Source organism: Phocoena phocoena, chromosome 4 (assembly GCF_963924675.1).
Source record: "Phocoena phocoena chromosome 4, mPhoPho1.1, whole genome shotgun sequence".
Classification (NCBI taxonomy): domain Eukaryota; kingdom Metazoa; phylum Chordata; class Mammalia; order Artiodactyla; family Phocoenidae; genus Phocoena; species Phocoena phocoena.
In genome coordinates this window covers 32778705-32800262 of record NC_089222.1, presented here as the reverse complement: position 1 = coordinate 32800262, position 21558 = coordinate 32778705, and the positions used below count along the sequence as shown (strand labels likewise).

Sequence of the window (21558 nt, the reverse complement as noted above, 5' to 3'; positions counted from 1 at the left end):
TACAGTCAGCAGAGCCTTTCATTGTCAGACTGTGGGCGCTTAATTGCTATTAGCTAGCTTTAATTGATGCTTCAGGGATTCACTAAGAAACACTGACAGTATTCCTTACTTAACCTTTTCCTTTTAAATATTAAGACAATGGTGTTGCTCTTTAGAGAGATGTATCCAAAAAATTAGGAGGACTTTTATCCACTCCTGCTGTCACACACACACACACACACACACACACACACACACACACACACACGTGCGCGCGGAAATGATCTTTAGGAACAGAATGCAGTAATACCCCTAGAATTGTTACCTTATTCCTTTCACCTTAGTAAAAGAATAAATGCATCACCATTGCCCTAAGCCGCTATGGTGTGTTTCATTAGCAACACACACAGTATGTTGGAGGGTCATGCTGCCCACCAGCTTGGCTTGGCTGAGGAGAAGAGGCATTTTTATTGTTTATTAACTCTTGATGTGAGTTTCTCAATACATCCCGATATCACCTACATGAAAGGTGCTAACAGCCCTCTCAATGGCCATACCCCATGCCTTCATCGCCTCAAAGCAAGCCCACCAAAATCAGGAAGGAAACTACAGAACGGACAGCCTACTTGGTCAATTTAAGCATATGCCTTCCAAATGAAAGCGTCATCAGAGATATTTCAGCTGTCAGCTCACCGGTTGCCTGAGGTAATAGGCAGGCCTGGGGAGCTCGGAAGAGATGAAGTAGGAGTCGGCATGTCATTCTCGCCCCAGGCTCCGCGTCTGCATCTCCACAAGCTAGGAGAGAGGGATTTTAAAAGCAAGTTTTCTAACATATTCAAGAACACGTCTTCCACATTTCTATTATGCTAAATTTTCTGGAATAATTTAAATAAATGCTCCTTACGGTAAAAAGTAAGACACTGTCTATGCTTTTCTGAGAAACCTGAATCCTTCCTTCAAAACAAGTACTGAGAGTGCGGTTTCCAACCTCTTCCACTGGGACCCATGTGACTTTGTTTGGAATAACTGTTATAAATTCTACCATCTCTACCTTGATGCCATATCACTGCCCAATGCATGTTCCCTTAAATTCTACTTTTTCACCGCCTTTTAACAGTTAGAAACCACTGCACCAAGACAACAATGAAATAACCAACGCCGTTCCTGGATGCAGCCTTACCTGCGGCTAGGAGAGAGGGAAGAGCGACGTGCTGCACGACGTCCTCCAGGGAGAAACACTGTCGTGCTATCAGAATAGCAATGAAAGTAGCTAATGAATCATGGAATGAAAGGTCACTCACCTTCAAGAAAAACATTGACACGTTTTAATACCTAACACCCTTTTAAGTAACATCTAAGATTAATATCTAAGAGAATGTAGGCAATACGAATAAGATCTCAAATCCGCAAATGAACCGGCAGAGCGAAATGATTTACAATCATTACCCTCTAGGCCTCCTTCTACTTTATAAGACAAAGAATGAGGTCTACCCACACACCCAATGCTTTAAGAAGATACTAAGCTTTAGCTTGAGCACATGTAACTGAGAAACAAAACAATAAAACAGCAAAATCAAGAAATTCCTAAAAGATGCAGCATAAATAAGGCTTTTTAGCAGAATGCAGTATAATCTAGCGTTGCAGGGTAAGACCAATAGGAAGCAACAGAAAACAAGGAGGTTCCCCTAGTTGAAAAACAAGCCTTATTAATGTTTTAGAGTCCCTTTTGGGAATAACCAATAACGATTTTGTAATATAATTAAATCAGTTTTAAAAACAACTTTGAAAATTCTCACCCGACTCCTAAATTTAAAGAAGAGTGAAGGTGAGTGAGACAGAGAATGAAAGAGGAGAAAGGGGAGGAAAATTAATTCATTCAGGGTGGAAACCTCTACCCTTCACAGATCTCACAAGACTTTGACAGAAAATAATAAGAAAAACAGCTGTAACAGCAGCCTCCACATTAAGTTGTCCTGTATGCCAGTGACTATGGTTAGGGATTTACAAAGATCACCTCATTTAAGGGCACCCCACTGTGAGGTTCATACTATTATTAATTCCAACTTTACAAATGAGGGAACAAGCAGAGGTAAAGTGAAACAAAAAACAACCGACAGATTAAGGAACTGCGTTAAAGATAAATATTTGGGTCTTCTTCTGTCTGGAAGAGCAGGTCACAGATATGAGTTTTACGTGTTAGGTGCCCACAGAATGGAGAAGGATTACCCACCTGGTCTTCAGATACCAGAACTAGGAAATCAACCTTCAACGGGGAGCCAGTTTTTAAAATGTATAAAGTTCTTCTATACATGAGATATACTAATATGCAATACAAATTACTCCAAGAGATGATGGAAGTGATAGGCAGAAATAAAGAACCCAGATGGATTTTTAAGAAATTCACACACCATGGATGCAACATGCTCTCTGAGGATATCTGTGATCCATAAAGGATATCGCTTCATAAGCTTCCAGACACTATCACTAAGAAAGACCGGACGCCCCTCTGAATCTGAGCCTGGATGTCCTGATCCCACACAACAGAACCTATACTCTCAGATGTTTTTTTTTTTTTCATTCTGAGAAAACAAACTGGTGGTCCTCAGAATGTAAACTGCTTTAGTTAAATTATGTCCTATGCCACGAGGAACCCAAGGCACTTGGTAAAAACTATGAACAAACCACTCTGAGGAGACCATACGGAAGAAATCTCAGCTAACAACAAGGAAACTCTTGGCATCTCCACTCTATTTTATTTTGATTTCTCCCCTTTATTTATTCTTGGCAACCACATTCTGCTTTATTGCTTTCAGGGAGAGAAACACAAAATAATTGACAACATTTCAGTTAATAGCTGAGTCAGCTAAAAAAAATTACTAGCTAAGTATTTAATTGCACAGTTGAGTTTTTAAATGAAAAAGAAAACTTACATCTACAGTGCAAAGTACATCATTAAACCCCCAGACGTGGTTTGAAGAACAACAAAGAGCCTTCAGGACTCCCAGCCATTCTGAACTGAGAACGGTGCAGCAGGCCGTCAGCTCAGAGGAGAAATTGGCTATGTCATTAATCCTAGAAAGAAGAAAAAGAATAGAGAAGAAAGTAACAGAAGAGAAATACTCACATACGATAAACTTAATGAACACACAGTCTCAATATCATCAAACATGGCGTTCATTTCTTAGATTCAAGGATATAATAAAAATCCACTTGTCAAATAACCTAGTAGAACCTGGAGCAGAAGGGAAAGGAAATGTCTTCAAATGGTTTCTATTGGCTTGGCCAAAAAGTTCACTCAGTTAATGAATACATTGTTCAATAAAGTTCTGGGAGCAAATGAAAAATGTACCTTTTATCTTTACTTAAAACCGAACGAACTTTTTGAGCAAGCCAATATTTAATGCTGTTGAGCAACAAACAGTAACCAGTATAGATGTCAGCTAACATATTTTTAGTTCTGTGAACAAATCTGACCTGTAAATTCACATTTGTAAGGGCACCAGAAAAATTAAAAGGGCAGTCTAAATCCAGTGTTTTCAAAATCTGTCTTTTTCATTTGTATTTTTGTTATGCTTTTGAAAACATACCAGATAACGTACAGATTATATCTAGAGCAGCTCACACCAGATCAATAAGCCAGGTTAAGAAAATCATGGAATAGAGAAGCAAATGCAGGAATACAATAAGATTTAAAAACAAACAAACAAAAGCCAAATGTCTGCTTAGGCAATTATTAAAGCCCTTAATTTTAAAGGAGCAGCCATGCAACAACTGTGTGGTTAAACGTGAATCCCAGCTCACCTTCCAGCATCCTGATGGCCCATACATACATTCATGAGTGTGTTGCAGACGAAGCTGTAGCGATTGGCCGCATTGTCACTAAGGATCTTGCCCAGCATTGAGTAGTTGATGCTACGGGCTGAGGGATTCTCAATAAAATCCATCATGAAGTCTGGATCCCATCGCAAGTTAGAATTTGCAGGAATCACATTATTATATATGGTTTGCTTTACTTTTGAACAGGCACTACTGAGGTTACAAGAAGAAGAGTTAAAAGACAAAACAAAACTAAAATAACTAGAAAGGTATTTCATTTAAGGACAGATTAAATGGCAGCTGTAATGTATTCCTAGAGAAGGTTCGCATTATGGGTTCTTCCTAATAATCGGCACCGGACACAGTGCTTGGAATGTGCTAGTTCAATAGTTACTGAATGGGTGGAAGAACAAAACAAGAATAAGACATCTGGGTACTAATCTTGATTATTGTCTAAGTCTTTTCTACATTTTACATGCTTTAAAAAATAAAAGAATCTACTATGGCTTCCAACAACTGTGTCTGAACAGTGGTTGGAAAGTGCTATTACTTAAGAATAAAAAAAATGGACTGGATTACACATCAGGAACAACTTGGTGTTTTAGTCCTAATCATTCATCCTGTAAAGTGATTCCTCTCGGTACAAAGTATCCGGGGGGGTTCGTGTGCCGTGGCTACTCTGGAGAGGCTCACTCCCTGCCTTCAAGGAGCTTAAATTCTAGTAGGGGGATATGGGGAATACATACATTCTATGAGAGTACAGAAACTATTATATTGTTCCTAAAACTTTATCACACTGTACTTGTCAGCAGTATCTAGAGTTTTTTAAGAGCCTGGTCTACCACATTCAGAGTTACATCTGAAGAAAATGCAGAATATTATAAATTTATAAAGGGACTTAGAAAGCATCCCCTCTAACCCTGCTCTGCAGATGAGGCTGAAGGATGACCTGATTTCAAAGCTCAGATTCCATGTACACTTCGCTATTCTAGCCCAATTGCTGTGGATAACAAATCCATAAGCCACAATTCACCTTCTCTATTCAACAGCTCTTTTAAGCAGCAGACACTCTTTTCCTTTTAGATTAAGTTTTGGCAGCAAATTTATTTGTGATCAAGGCGACACATGTCTTAGTCTCATGCGCCTACATAAACAGTAGCCAGGAATGATTTCCTCAAAAATGAAAAGACATATAGATTCTTCACCCTAAGCTGTTAACATTGACAACTGCTTTAAGAAAACTGAGATTGTTCAGTTCAGTGTTTACCAAAAAGTGACTTTAGACTTCCTCCTTCAGAATCACCTCTGGGGCATCTGTTAAAAATAAAAGACTCCTGGGCCTCACTGCAGGTGTACTGAATCTGTATGCTTAAAAAGCAGTCCCAGGGCTTCCCTGGTGGCGCAGTGGTTGAGAGTCCGCCTGCCGATGCAGCGGACACGGGTTCGTGCCCCGGTCCGGGAAGATCCCACATGCCGCAGAGCGGCTGGGCCCGTGAGCCATGGCTGCTGAGCCTGTGCGTCCGGAGCCTGTGCTCCGCAACGGGAGAGGCCACAGCAGTGAGAGGTCCATGTACCGCAAAAAAAAAAAAAAAAAAAAGGCAGTCCCAGGTAAAACTAAGTACCAAATATGCATGGAAGCACTGGGCCAAGGGAGAGGACTAGAGCCACCCACTAAGTGGCAGCAAGTACAATCTTCTACACCCTTTTTCTTCGCCTACAACTTATATAAAAACTTGTCAGGGGTTGCTGAAGGATACAAGCTTGCAATCTGAAGTCATGACCTATTCAAAATGACAGAATTATACAGTCCCCAGTGTTTTTAAGAATCTCCCTTTTCCCTGTTTTAACCCTGCCAGGCTGCATATATTCTCACTTAGCAATAGTTCTTAATTTGTTTCATTTTCCCACTAAAAATGAAACAAAAACAAATTTTGCTCTCTGCCGGTTCCCTCCCTAATACCACGTCCCTGGTTTCCTCCACCACCCAATACTCGGAGTCTTTAAGGAAACAGAGTTCTGCGAATAGCAAAGCAGCAACTCTTTTTATTCAACTTTCCATTTAATTCTAACAATCTACCCCTGTCTGTCTTTGGAAACCAGAAGAATTCTGCTTTTCTTTCCTAATTTTTATAAGAGTCAGCCTCACTTTTCGATTAGTATAGAGACTGCTCTCAAGTTGATGCCCTCCTACCTCCTCTGGCAGTTCTTCTGAACTCTGTGGTTCATGGTGAAGTCTCGTGTCCCTTCATTTCTAGGCTTCATATTTCACTTATTACACTCTTTCCAGTTGAGCTCTAGGTTTTAGTGAAATGTTAGCTGCCATCTAGGTCACTCTCAAATTCTTAGCACTCCCTGTTGCAGGCGTATATGGAGTTTAAAAAACCCCAAACCCAAACCACACAAACAAAAACTCAGACATTTTCCTTCTGAAACTTGCATGTATAAGAAAAAACTGATACAGTAATGAAAGCAACACCACCTTGAGGCCAAAATGACTTATGTTCAAATCCAGGCTTTATCATTTATTAACTTATAATGAGGAACAGTCATTTGTTGATAGGAAAAATCATTTCTACTTCCCGGGGTTGTTGGGAGGATTAAAGATCTTGATGGAAATAACCCGCCATAGTGCCTGGCACAAAGCAGCAGCTCAGACGTGAATAATCAGAAGCAGACGTGATTAATGCTCTACTTCCTCCAAATATGATTCTTACACAACTTTATAGATGATGTTTCTGATCTAATCATTAAAATTGGTCTATTAGTATACAAGTAGAAGTCTCTGCATATCTAGCTTTCGTTTGACCATTTTTCGTAATCCCAAGCTACAAATAATGCCTGACTTGAAGGTTTCCTGAGAGAAACGCAGTTCTCTTCCATAGCTTAATCCAGGAAATTTTAGACGGGTAACCCCTTGTGAAGGGTGCTGACGCTAAGTAGCCCCTCAGTTCATGGCTGGTCTCCTGAATCTCCACACAGCCAGTGTGCATTACCTGAATTAACTCATTAAACATGCTTCACCACGCTGCAGGAGCATGAGAGGTCAAATATACCCAACTGTGGCTTCCTTGGGAAATTCACACGGCTGTCACAAGAACCGAATCTTGTATGAGAAAGCTCTCTGAAAACTGGAAGCTGAAAGTGAAAGCGCTCTGTAAAGTAATAGAAGAATACGGGGGAGCGGGGGCGCTTCCCTGGTGGCGCAGTGGTTGGGGGTCCGTCTGCCGATGCGGGGGGCGCAGGTTTGTGCCCCGGTCCGGGAGGATCCCACATGCCGCGGAGCGGCTGGGCCCGTGAGCCATGGCCGCTGAGCCTGCGCGGTCGGAGCCTGTGCTCCGCAACGGGAGAGGCCACAGCAGTGAGAGGCCCGCGTACAGCAAAAAAAAAAAAAAAAAAAGAATACGGGGTATTATTATTACAACATTTCTGTGGAAAGATGGTTCCTAAGACCCACTCAGACATTCCATAAGGGATTATTTTGAAACCTAATTCATTTCATAAAGAACACACTTTCACATTTTTCCCTATCAATAATACCATTAAAAATATCATGGTTTTTGATTTGGTATATATCATTCTTTAAGCAGATTTTTTTTTTTGTTTTTGCAGTGCCTACTATGAGCCAGACACTCTTCAAGGTACTGGGATAGAGCAATGAAGAAACTAGAGAAAGTTTCTGCTCTCATGAAGCTTACATTCTAGAAAGGAGCCAGACCATAAATAAATACATAATGTATGAAATGGGGAGGGGCAAAGTGCTAAAGTTCAGAGAATGACGGAGACCGGGGGGAGGGGCTATTTCCAGTGCGGTGGTCAGGGAGATAGAGCCCTGAACGAACTGTGTGAGGGAGCATCACGAGAGAGGTGACAGCAAGTGCAAAGGCCCCAAGGTGGGAGTGTGCTTAGAGTGTTGGGAGACCAATACGGACGTCCATGTGATTAGAATGGACAGAGAGAAAGTGGTGGAAGACAGGACTGGATCCAGTAGATCCTAAAGGCTAGGTAAGGACTTTGAATTCTATTCTGAGTAGATATGAGAAGCCACTGGAAAACTTCAAGTTATTCTTGTTTCAAAAGGATAACTTCTGAAGACATGTTGAGAATACACTTAAGAGAGTCAAGAGTGCAAGCAGAGAAACGAGTTAGAAGGACACTACGATGGTCCAACCAAGAGAGGAGCACGGTGGTAGCTGCCAAGCAAAGAAGAGTGGTCAGATTCTACATGTACCTGGAAGGCAGAGTTCATAGGATTTAGGAACAAGCTGGATGCAAGATACAAGGGAGCAAAGGAAACTGTAATTGACTATTCCTTCCTTGCCTGCTTCCAGATTCCAAATTTATTCTGCCAGCTGTTACTGCCCCCTTCCCTCCCCCAACTTACACTTAATCATCTAAATTTCCTCAAACACCATTACGGAAGTACAGAGTCTCCAGCACCTGTCTACCTGTCGCGGGTACAAGTGCTAAGGTGCAGAGAATGACAGGGAGTCAGAGATGCTCTGCGAAGTAGGAAGTTCAAGGAGTCAGAGAAGCAAACGCAGGGAGAAAGTAGGTATGCAAACAGTGGGGAGACAATGTTCCAAGAGAGGTGACAGCAACTGCAAAATACAGAACGTTTTCTCTTGTATCAAAACTGCAATCAGAGCTAAACACGCATAGTGATTTGGAATAGGAGGTTAGAGCTACAACGAAAGATAATTCAATAGGAATTCTGGCAGATATAATTAGGATTAACTTTCATTATTCAAACGGATGACAATTTGGTACACAAACAAATATAGGCACAATCCTATTCCTATTCTTTTGACTTTCTTCTACCCACCTGAAGAGGTCTCCGAATTTACTTCTGAGGTGGCTACATGACACATAGAGATCGTAGAGGTAGGCTAAGATGCATCTTTCTGGGGAAGAACATTCTGAGGGGTTCACCACATGCTTTACCACACCACACAATCTGAGGAGAAAAATATATGAAGAAATGAGACACTTGGCTAATATACGTGGTAGCACTTGGATCTTTTAGCGTGAGAATGTGTCCATGGATTACTCAAGTAAGAAAAAAGATACCAGATTGTTAACAGTAATCATTATACCAAGTAAATAACTGCATAAAACCAGTTTTCTATTACGATACTGAAACACTAAGTAAGTTTTTTAAAACTTCACAAATGCCATTAACATTAAGAAATGACAGAAATTCCTCCGTGCAGAAGATATGCAGGGAGGAATCCACCAATAAAGCTGCTGTGACTAGGACACAAAAGTTGTAGGAGAGACTCCCTCGTCAGTAAGAAGACTGACAAATTCTGCAAATTTGCAAAGGGCCCCATGTCCACTATGTAAGAGGACAATTTCTTCATATCAGTAAGTCTGGGAAATCTATTTTCAAGACCACGAGCTGGTTCTGGCATGAACTTGAAGAACTCATGGTTTGAGGGCACAATCTCCTTGTTTTTCCAAACTAGAAACAAAATTATTTTAGTTTATCTTAATAAGAATTTAAGACCCCTTCTTTTTAGTGACATTCTCCATAAGACTTGTGGTTCAGAAATAACACTACTCCTCCAATTCCCCAGATCAGAAAGATGGCCTTTTGGGCCACAATTCATACAGAACAAAAGTTCATACCACACAGAAGTAAACACTAGTGGTTCATCCACCTATCTATGAGTCTGATTCCACTGTCATCTTGCATTCTGTTACGGGGCTCGGTACTACTACAACAGTGTCACAGACGACTCAGATTATTAAAGCTGAAAAGGGCTTTAGAAATCATCTGATTCACCTTCCTCATTTCACAAAGAGGGCTCTGAGCCTCAGAAAGGTGATGTATCTTGCCCACAAGGCAAAGAGCTACTTCACAGCAGATCCAAAAGGAGAACTTAGGTCTCCAGAACCCCAGTGTGGAGCCCTCTCCACTGTTTAGGGGACGGAAGGGAGCCTAGCACGTCAAGACTGAGAAGGACACTGGAGTCACAAACATCAGAGGTGGGACCTAGGAAACTATGCAAAGAAATAGCCATGTAGCATCCCAAGCCCTGTGAACCGACATCAGCAGAGGTAGGCAACAGATAAAGGCTGTCAATTACAGCAAAACTGTCCTACAGTTAAGGAGAAAAGTAGATGATTCAATCAGTTGTTACCTATATAAACCAAAAAATTCCAGGTATACCCTGAAAAGCAAAGAACTATTTTGTGATTAAAGTAAACAAACATTTATTGAAAGTTTGCTAGGCATTTACCGTATCACAGTAAATATTGAGTGTTTGTTTCCTCAATAATTTTTTCACTTACTCGAGGTAAGAAAAACATTTTACATTGAGATCCAATATGTTTATTCATATAAGTGCAAAAAAAAAAAAAGAAAAAGAAGCCCAAATAATACTTTTGGGGAAAATAGTTATCCTTACTCTACATGATAAAGAACAAATATAATAAACTGAATATCAAATATGATTTTATGAACATTTAATAGAACACAAATTTTAAATGTCAAAATAAATGATAATGAAATAAATTCCAAAATAACAAACAAACAAACAAAAATACTTGTGAAAACCTATTATATTCATTTTGTGACCAACTAGAGATGGTTCCATACACGGTTTCAAAAAGTATGGTATAAATCAAACAGCATGAATGAGCTCCTAGTTAGAAAGACTTTTAGCAATCTGGGAGATTTATTAGCTATCTGATGTTGGGTACATCGCTTCACCCACCACTCCACTTAACAGGCCTGAGTTTCCGTTTCTTGACTTATAGAACGGTACTAATCATTCAACCCTACAGGGTAGTGGAGGGCTATAAAATAGTTCTATATTTCCTGGATTCTAAGATGGTCATTTCCTTACATTTAAAAATATCAGGGATGTTTCAGATGTCACTTAGTAATAATCTAAGTGTATATTATCTGTGGCTGTGCTCTCATATGAAGAGAAAGCTTATGGTCCACAAAAGCTAAAATATTTACTATCTGGCTCTATACAGAAAAAAGTTTGCTAACTTCTGATTTCAGAGAAAAAAACTGAAGAAAGAACCAAGAAAAGGAGAGACAAGGTAGAAGGAAAGATTAGGAAAGTATTAAATGAGGTGCCTTCAAGTGATAAGATAATCTTTGTTAGGTGAGGAAGAGTGTAAATAGAGAAGAGGCACAGAAATAATAAACTTAAATCAAGCTCAACGTTAGCAAAAGTTTAAGGGCATAAAAGCTACTTAAGGCTAAAAGCTGAAGTCAAGAATGTATTTCTCTACGGCCCAGCAATCCCACTACTGGGCACATACCCTGAGAAAACCATAATTCAAAAAGAGACATGTACCACAATGTTCATTGAAGCTCTATTTACAAGAGCCAGGACATGGAAGCAACCTAAGTGTCCATCGACAGATGAATGGATAAAGAAGATGTGGCACATATATACAATGGAATATTACTCAGCCATAAAAAGAAACGAAACTGAGTTATTTGTAGTGAGGTGAATGGACCAAGAGTCTGTTATACAGAGTGAAGTAAGTCAGAAAGAGAAAAACAAATACCGTATGCTAACACATATATGTGGAATCTAAAAAAAAAAAAAAAGGTTCTGATGAACCTAGGGGCAGGACAGGAATAAAGATGCAGACGTAGAGAACGGACTAGAGGACACAGGGAGGGGGAAGGGTAAGCTGGGACAAAGTGAGAGAGTGGCATGGACATATATACACTACCAAATGTAAAACAGATAGCTAGTGGGAAGCAGCTGCATAGTAAAGGGAGATCAGCTCGGTGCTTTGGGACCACCTAGAGGGGTGGGATAGGGAGGGTGAGAGGGAGATGCAAGAGGGAGGGGATATGTGGATACATGTATACATACAGCTGATTCACTTTGTTATACAGCAGAAACTAACTCAACACTGTAAAGCAATTATACTCCAATAAAGATGTTAAAAAAATTGTTTTTTAATAAAAAAAAGAAGAATGTATTTCTCCCCCAAGATTACAAAGTAAAAATGTTTCATCTTAGGAACTGCAGTTAAAGAAAAGCACATATAATTAAGAGACAGCCTCTTTTACAAACTGAATGTAACAATAATTGGATTTAATTTGGTTATGGTTATTGATTTACATGTTTATTACAGAAACATCTTTGAGACCATAAAGAATATTATAAAAAAATATTCAAATTAAAAAAAATAAATCTATGTGTGTAGAATTAACGTGGCAGCTCTTCCTCTTCTCCTAAAAAGCTGCTGTTAAATGGATGACACTCTAGAATAGAGTACATGTTGATTACATGTGCTAGATTACCAAAAAAAGGCACTGTGAACCCCGTGTTTCTTTTGAGCCCAGGAGGGTTGCCTTTCTTTCAAGTATATAATAAAGCTCTGGAGAAAGGAGTCTGCAGTGGACAAAAAGGAGCTCAGAACAGGTTTTCTGACAGCTCATTATAGTTCTCTGATGCCAGCAGCCTCGGCCTCATTTAATGGGGGTGATGTAATTACTTCGCCCAACTTCCCTAACAGTAGTAGAGAAAACCTTAGCCTACAATTCACACAAACCGAAAAAAGACTAAGAATCAAAAGTCATTTATTCTAGATTAACCCTTGTCAAAAATTTCCTTTAATTTATAAAAGAAATAAAATTGAAAAGGTAAATCTATAAGATGATGTATGTGCAAAGCTTATTTGGATTCTCCAAACAGAAACTGAAATGACAAGAGCGAAGAAGCAGTCACTTATTCACCATCCATAATAAGCCAGGATGCTGGGTAGCAGAAATGACAGCAACTAGGGGGAGCGAAGTAGCCACCAGGCAGGCAGGCGGACTTTTCATGCTTTTATCTCCTTTCCGATAAACATTTCCTGGCACAAGCATTCCTTAACTGTGTTATACCTTTCTATGAAACAAACAGTACTATTTTTGTCTTAAAACCACTATCATATTTCATCACAAATTACACATTCTAGGGTATACCAACCCTTCAAACACCTGGGCCGTCTGATCGGGATTCAGGATCAGACAACTGTGGTATCTCCTGAGAACGGCCACGATGCAGACACACAGTCCCGTTGTGTAACTTCCTGCCAGGCTGGAGGATTTCAGGAGCAGTTCGGCTTCCACAACACTCAGTTCATTCAGGAGCTACAACGGGAGAAAAGATCGAAGAAAAATGTAGCTGCCAAAACAAATAGGAAAGACGTTTATTTTTACAAACCACGGATATATTGAGTCATTCTAAAACTACTTGATCTCCTTCCTTGTCCTGCCCCAGGAACATGCACATATACAACCACAGTCTCAGCACCCCAATGAATTAACTGGTTTTTATTTTTAATACTTTATCAAATGATAGAGCTTTCCTTCTGTCTGGGCATCACGGTGCATGCAATCGAGAGGTACCCAATACTGAAACAGTTATCAAAATTTTATGGTGGTCCAAAGTTCTGGACTGGATAATTTCAGAGAAGAACATCCCCACCTCTGACGTTTTTTCCACTTTCCCCTCCTTTTCAATAAATGGAAGTTATTTATCATCACTTTCTTATTATTAACAAAGCTAACACCTCCAATAGAATAAGTAAAAGAAACCAAGTTTTATGTCTGCTCACTAGTGAAATAACAAATGAACTCAAGTATGTGTATAAGAAACATAGTGGAACAAATTAATAATGTTGCATATTTTTTGCCCTTCCCTAAAATATACTCTACTATAAATAGCAAACAAACTTTCACCTTTCCCTAAGCAAAAGACAAACAAGAAATACCCTCAAAGCTCTCACATTTTAAAGTGACTATTACTATATTTTAGCACAAATTATAACTATTTAGTTGAAAATTATGAACACAGATGCAATGAAAATGCTAGTTGAAAATGCTAGTTGAGTACTGTTGACTCAGAATGTTCCAACTATTCAAAAATGCACTGGGTGGCTCATTTTAAACTGTACAATGCCTAGTAGGTTTGCCTTCTGCAAAAAGAGAGAAGCAGGATCCCTTTGACACCTGTATTGCAAAGTCAATGAGGCCATTGATATTCAGCGCTGGCTCCATGAGATCAAAGATGAGCTGAATATGGTGAGCCAGTGGGAGATGGTACGATGTTCCTGATGCAAAGCTTGTGATTTGTTCCAGCACATTGTTAGAGATCTGTGGGAAGAAAAAAAAAAAAAAAAAGTGAAAGTAATCGTAAGACCAACAGTCCAAATAACTTTTATTTATTAAATTACTTCAATTTTTTAGGTAAGAAACGTGAATTTATACGTGATTCTACTTAGAAGTCGAAACATACTTCTACAGAAAACAAAACCACGTACAAATGCAATAATATCCTTAAAACAACTAAAATTTGAAGAAATAAGCTGAGTTGTCATTCAGATCTACACCCAACTCTCCTAAAGGCAGAACAACAATAAATGCTAATTAATTTCCAGATGACATCTATTTGACTATCAATGGATTTGTAAAACAAAATAGATTTGGTTTCTTCTCAATGGCATAGTAATTTTTCTTCAGTCATCAACAGATCTCTCCCTTATCGATAGCAATGTAGCACTAAAATGTAATAATATAAGTACTGCATTATAGATTATTTTATATAGTGTTGATTATTATCATACGGTAAAAATATTTCCATGATAAAAATTAATTCCTCTGAGGAAGGCAACCTGACACTTAAAACTGAACTGCTTGATAGTTTAAGACGCTTCCAAATATGTCTAAAAAATGTATTTATAAAACAAGTAAAGCCAAAAACATACACTGCATGAAAAAGATTTTTAAGGAAATATCCCAAATGCGTAATAAAACAGCTTTAATGGCTACCTGAGATGTCACTTGATGTTGGTCAAAATATGAAAGGAGTTGAAGTTTTGTGAACACAGTCTCCAGTGTTGGAAATGCCTCCTGTTTGCTCTTCCTGGCTTTCTGTCCTTCATCTCCAACTAAATAAACACAGAGTAGGTACATTATTTTCCATTTAATTGAAGCTCTTGACTTTAATGGATACTTTTTATTGAAGTATAACATACGAATGGAAAATTGTACAAACTTACTGAATTTCTACAAAGTAAATTTATGTAATGAAACTCAAATCACAAAATCACGTACCAGAACTCCAGAAGCCCCCTCAGGTTCCCTCCAGTCACTTCTCCCTCCTCAGAGAACCAAGATCCTGACCTCTAATGGCTTGGATTAGTATTGCTCACTTTGGAACTTTATACAAATGGAATCATATGATACGTACTTTTTACATCTGGCATCTTTCACTCAAAATTATGCTTCTGACATTGATTCATACTGTTGAGGTAATTTTATTTTTTTTCTAAAAATTAACAATTCTCGGGACTTCCCTGGTGGCGCAGTGGTTAAGAATCCGCCTGCCAGTGCAGGGGACGCAGGTTCGATCCCTGGTCCAGGAAGATCCCACATGCCACGGAGCAACTAAGCCCGTGCGCCACAACTACTGAGCTCAAAGAGTAGCCCCACTCGGCGCAACTAGAGAAAGCCCACGCACAGCAACGAAGACCCAACACAGCCATACATACATACATACATACATAAATAAAATTACAAAAAAAAACAAAAAACAATTCTCATTTATGTACTATACCTAAACTTTTGGCTATTAATGAGAAGTCCCTCTATAAACGTTTCTTACCCACTGACTTTTAAAATACGATATCAACAATGAATGGGGGGGGAAAAAATCACCGAGGCTCACATTGATATAATAGGAAAAACTTCACTGGCATTTTCTTAGGAGATTCCCAAACACTTTAGTACGTAAAAAAGGAAATTTACACAATTCCTAACTTTTTTAGGGGTAGAAAAGAATGAAATCTCTCCACCTTACTGGCAAAGTGCTACCTTTATCAATTCAGTATAAAGAAGTTTGAAGAAAATATCAATAAGAAATACTATAAACATTGCTTATTCCAGAGGGACTCTTGCCCTTAACAGCTCTAAGGATAAGATCCGGAAATAATTAGGTCCCATTTTAAAATATTTTTTAATATATGTACTTACAAACACAAATCTAAAAACAAAAAGGAAATGTTGGATTATACGATCTCCACGAAAGATCATTTCCAACACTATGGTTCTAAGCAGTCAAAGGCTACTGAGGAAAAAGCCCTCTCACTCACATCATCTTACTTGGGAAAGTTTAATTGGGGAGACAGAGCTCACTTTACTGATTTTTCTATTAAAGATTCAAGAAGGATTTCACTAAACTCAAAAGGCTTTGCTAATGGCAAATGTAATGGATTTAGAAAATAACAAGAAAGGAGACTTCTCTTTCAACAATAAGCAATCGTGGTTTATAGATAGGCAAAAGACAAGCAAAAGACCCAGGCTGTTGTTTCCTAAAACAAACAAACTTAGAATTAAAAGGTGCTGAGTAACATAAGGTACAAGATTGTGTGTCACTTTTGTCAAATATCACCAAATGTAACGCAAATAATAAGAAAGGAGTTCACGAAACCTACTTGTCTTTCAACATCTATTCTCAAAGGTACAAGTGGCATTTTGCCTTCAATACAGCTGTTTGCATGTCATGAGCATGTGTAAAATATCCAAGTTTTGAATTTTTCATTTACTCACATCATTAGTCCAAGGCTGAAAACTTACACCAATAGTTTTGGGTACCACGAGCTTTGGAAGTGAAGTTAATATATTTATTCAGTCCTTCCTGGGACCAAAACCAAGTCTGTTACCAAGAAAAGTAACAGACTGGAGGACGTGGACCCAGCACGAGAACTCACAAATTTTTTGGTTTGTCTATATTAATAGGCTCTGTTTACTTACACATAGCTAACTTCTCAAGACCTCTTATAAAAAAAGATGCAATTGACTCTTGGCAATTTACATTCACTTTGAGAGGAAAATTTAAGAAATTAGTGGTGGTTCTCAAAGGAATATTTTAATGACATTGACATAGATAACAGTATAGTCATAATTCATAGATTTTCATCTGTTTTATGTTAATTTGCTTTCATAATATATATTATTGCTCTCTTGTTGCTTAATTTTGATTTTCCTTTTTTTTCTTTAAATCTCTAATCCTGGAAGTTCTGACTTGTATTGGTATGGTAAAACTTCATTAATGTTTTGAAAATTTACACCCAAAGGTGACTAGTCAATGTAAATGTAAAATGAGATTTGAACGTGTTCAACTGGAAATGTTATTTCAGCTTTAGATTATAAATCTCCCCCCGCCCCCAGGCAAGGTCCGGTTGATCTGAGAGCACTTCTAATGAGTTCCTCAAAATCATGCTTTTATGTGTAGCCAGAAATCAAATACATGCTAAGACAACTTCTGTTGTCCTGCCTCACCAGCCTCTTTATCAGAAGGCAGCTCACTACATCCCAAATTAACAAACATATTTCTGGTTGAGGAGTTTTATCTAAAACGTGGGAAAGACAAAAATCCCCACTGAAGATGACCCTCTCCTCAGGGGTGTATCCAGTGCTGTACCGGATATCTCAAAAATTAGCGTGGAGCAACAATGATTTTCTCCTGGTGAGTTCACAAGCCAGAACTGCCTATTTAAGAGACTGGTACAAAGATAGGACAGACAATAGTCTAGCATTTTTAAAAAACTTTATACAGGAAGGAAGTAGACTCAGCAGAAAAGGATACCATGTTGCTTCCTTCCCCGTCCCACCCCTCTCAGCGTCCCCAAACCAAATATTCCACAGGACCTGAAAAGACTCTCTAAAAGTAATTTAGGTAAAAGCCCATATTACTGAACCTTCTAAAGGACACAGTGTCCATCCCATTCCCAAATATACAAAAAGTAGCTTCAAATATACTTTGCTAGCTAGCTGCAGGGCTTTGGGATTCAGCCCATTTCCTCTTTTCTCTAACAGAGAAAACAGCAAAACAACAGATCAACAGTTTTTTTAGAGCAGTTCTTCACCCCTCCCCAATCTCAATAATGACAACAGTGTTTCATTTCCCTTCCACAACCTCATGGCGCCTGTGTAGCACTAACTCTTTAAGAGGCCACAGAAGTGAGTTAGGGAATGTGATGCAAATAACACGAAGGTAGCCTTCCCACTGTGTTCTAAGACATCAGACACCCAAAACACACATTCAGACTAAAAACACTTCGCCCTGCCCTCGTACCTTGTTTCTGCACCTGCACCCTTACTGATGGAGAGGAAAGAGAGATATTTGCAATAGTTATATCTGTCCTTTTCTGTGGGAAAGATCTAGTGTGGGCAAGCTCTAGTAACTCATCCAGGTAGAGTCCTAAAGACTGGATCCCCTGTGGAGAGGTTCGTAAAACAGTATTTATTTTGTACTGGACAAGAAAGCAGGGCTCCTAGAGGTGGCTTATGCCCTGTGTAGGAAGCGTGCTGTTCGCACAGGGAAAATCCAAACTTTTTTTCCCCATTATATTATTTAAGTAACAGAGAGATAAATACCAGTGGTGGTAGCGGAGTATACATAATGATAGCATACTTTAAATCGTATGACTGTCTAATAAAAGAAACAAACTTTGAAGAGTAATTAGGCAAATGTGAGGTGGATAATTACAAAGTTCCAATTATGTTATATGGTGACATAATACAAAGGCATGACTTCACTGTAAGAGCTATGTAAAAAGCTTGGTGACAGAGCATCCCAAGTAAAGGCATTATGGAGCAAAGACCCAGTTTTCTTTCTACTTGCAATCGTCTGGAGACGTGGGTAGCCTCCCCTACCTACTGCAATTATTCTTCTGAATAATGTAAGGAAAGATCGGCCACTGCTATGCCAAGATTTTTAATCATCATGTAAATATGAGTACCCAGAGCCAACCAGGAGCTTGAAAAGGGATGCAACTGGGGGAATGGACCTCTTCCGGCCTAAGGGTTTTCCAACTCATTCTTCAATACTTTCTGTATGACTGCTGTGGAGAATTTGGGAAATACGAAAAGAAGAGGAGCAAATGAAATCACCTCTATCCATCTATAGAAGGTGCTATTTTCATGCAAGCATTACTATAAATGGGACCAAGGCCTTAAACTTTCAATGTGCTTATTCATATTTCAACGTGACAGTCATTCGGGGGAGGAAACCCTCTGCTGACAGTGCCGTGTACGACTGTGATAAAGACCGTGCTGAGGGGAAGACAAACGACATCACAATGGGGGCAAACGCATTAGGGCTCTTTACCCCCGGTCTCTGTGGTGCTCTTCTTATTTAGGATTTTCAAAATATCTTTGGTAATTTTCTTCAACTGATGCCTCGCTTCTTCACGCTCTTTGCCCACTCCATAAAGAAGGATTGTGCGCTGGTTATACTCATGACTTGAAGATTCATCCTGAAAAACAGAAAATGCATTCTGAAACCCCTGTTTAAAGGATGGGGTTCACGGACATGATATGCGCTGACCACAGCAGCTCCATGCTGGCTCGTGCGGTGGTGGCATCCCGCCCACCTTTCAATTCACGTCAACCTCCACTGGCAACACCCTTGTTTTTCCAGTTTGGAACTTGCTAAAGTAAAAAAAAAAAAAAAGTGTCAACTGACCTGAAGTCTTAATAGAAGCAGTTGATGTGGGCGTACCTTACAGAGTAAGTTTTGACTCTTGATTGTTTAAAATTTAACATGGTATTAATTTCACATCCTATTACATACTATCTAGTTAAATTATTTCCTTATGGAAAATGTTATTTCTTAGCAAGCTCAGTTTTCTGCATGCATTAAACATCATTAAACATTTTATATTTAGAAAAAAGAGGATCCTCAAGTACTTTTATTAAAAAAAAAAGTTTCATTTACTTCCAATATGACTGTGTAAGACACATGTGTATTTCTTTCCAAATGGAAAACGACAGACAGCATGGGTCTCATTAGGTGTGAGGAAAATAGCTGGAAATGCAAACACGTTCTGACACTACCTTCCTCTTCTGGACCACCTTCCCACACCTGCCCCACAGACACAGTGAATTCAAGCACTATTTTTCTCACAAGGGAGAGGAAATTACTTAGTCACAGCATCACAAAAACAAACACACCGCTAAACACATTCTTTAGCCAGAGTTAAAGAGTCCAGGATGTGTCCTCTCTTATGCCTGGTTTTGAATTTTCCTATCTAAATTTCTCTCTCGGATCCTATACTCTTCCATTTTCTTAGTGAAATTCCTAGCTCTATGTTTCAGTTCATCGCCTTTTCTTACCATTTGTGCATGTTTGCCCATGCGAGGTACTTACTCTCCCCAACAGTACCTATCCCTAAGGAGCTCACGTGTGGAAAGTTTTGTCCCAGGGAAAACAAACCGCACTGTGTGCACGTAAATTAGTAATGGCTGCAGAAAAGAGCAAAGTCCTTGTGACCTGGAGAACGGCGATGTTCAATTTGGAGTACTCCACGTGTGTACTCCGCACAAAGTAGCATTTTGCTTCTTTAGCCTTGAAGTAAGAGCCTGTTTCTTCTCAGTTTCTGTCACTGTTCTCTCAGTCTCTTTTTGTCGTGCTGTCCTTTCTCTCACCTGCCTGCATTCAAAGCACCACTTCTTGCACTGGTTCCTTTTTTTTTTATAACGTTCTATCAGAAACATACATTTGCATACTCTGCCCATCTATCTTGCTACCAAGTCCCCCAATAACTAATATTTCAGGTTGTTCAAACCGAGTGAGTCTTTTCTAGAAGCTGTTATTTAATACCTTGAGTTTCAAAATCTCCTCCGAAGTTTCAAAAGGCAGACCTAACCACAGGATAAAGCTGACATAGGTAGTGATTGCTATATCTCAGTGACCTGAGCTACTTTGTCAATCTCCAATTTTTGTTGTCGTTACGCAGCATTACTGATATACTTCCTGGTGGGGTGTGTACATATAAGCAAGCCCTATAAAGGGGACAGAAGGGTGATGAGGAAACTGCACCAAACTCAGAAGTCAGTCATGTGCCCTGGTGATTGTTTTCAGTTAAGGCACCTGTCAAATGGTTCTAATGTAAACCTGTTGTGTGAGGGGTGATGGAAAGATGTTAGCAACAGCTGTTTATAGAGTACCTACCTACAGCAAGACAAGGTACTAAGAACTGAGAAAATGCAAGGATGAATGTTCCCTGATTTAAGGAGTACAGATTCAGTATCATAGAGATAGCACCTGCAGAGTTCGAACCCCAAACAGGGATGGTGACGGAAGGTATCCTGGAAAGACCCATGTGTTCTAATGAACACGGGGTACTATGGCTCCATATTGGCCCAGTAACAGCCCGAGCTCAGGGTAAGAGAGAGCTGTGACTGCATCCAGGGTGTGTCACTTGCCAACGCCATGGCCCAAGATAATGAGCCTTTTTGAGCCTCAGATTCTTCCTCTGAAAAATGGTTAACACTACATACCTTATAAGGTTTTGGTGAGAGTGGGGATCTGTCTGTAAAATGCTTAGTGGCATATCAGACACAGCACCCCCTGCTGTCCATTGATATTACTGCACCTCCACGCCTTCCCTGCAGGCACCCCACAGCCACGCTGTGCCGCATTGCTCAACATTTCCCAAAGGTGCCGGGCACTTCCTTCCTTTGCTGGTCTCCTCCCGCCACCTGAAATACTCTCAACAGCCTCAAGCGCACGTGTGGAAATGCTATGCATGATGACAGCGTCAGGTCCCTCCCTCTGTCAACTCACTTTAGCGAAAGCCCTCACTGCAGAGGGAGGTGTGCGGAGAAGCGACTTTGGAGCATTTATCGCTGTGTAATTCACCTATTTTCTAGGTATCTGTTTAATGTCTGTCTTCCTCACTAGACCATTCACACTTATATTTTCCTTAATGGCACTGACTAGGCACTTA

General features: G+C 39.6%; 1 protein-coding gene across 1 annotated transcript in view; it reads right to left on the bottom strand.

Moving 5' to 3' along the window:
• Positions 1 to 21558, bottom strand: part of MED12L (mediator complex subunit 12L) — a 308272-nt gene that overhangs the window by 43461 nt on the left and 243253 nt on the right. The window contains exons 16-24 of the mRNA XM_065875806.1: positions 18936 to 19083; positions 14594 to 14712; positions 13775 to 13918; positions 12750 to 12913; positions 8618 to 8749; positions 3781 to 4008; positions 2910 to 3051; positions 1160 to 1280; positions 673 to 774 (exon numbers count right to left, since the gene is read on the bottom strand). Coding sequence (XP_065731878.1) covers positions 673 to 774; positions 1160 to 1280; positions 2910 to 3051; positions 3781 to 4008; positions 8618 to 8749; positions 12750 to 12913; positions 13775 to 13918; positions 14594 to 14712; positions 18936 to 19083 — 1300 coding nt within the window. The remainder of the gene's footprint in view (positions 1 to 672; positions 775 to 1159; positions 1281 to 2909; positions 3052 to 3780; positions 4009 to 8617; positions 8750 to 12749; positions 12914 to 13774; positions 13919 to 14593; positions 14713 to 18935; positions 19084 to 21558) is intronic.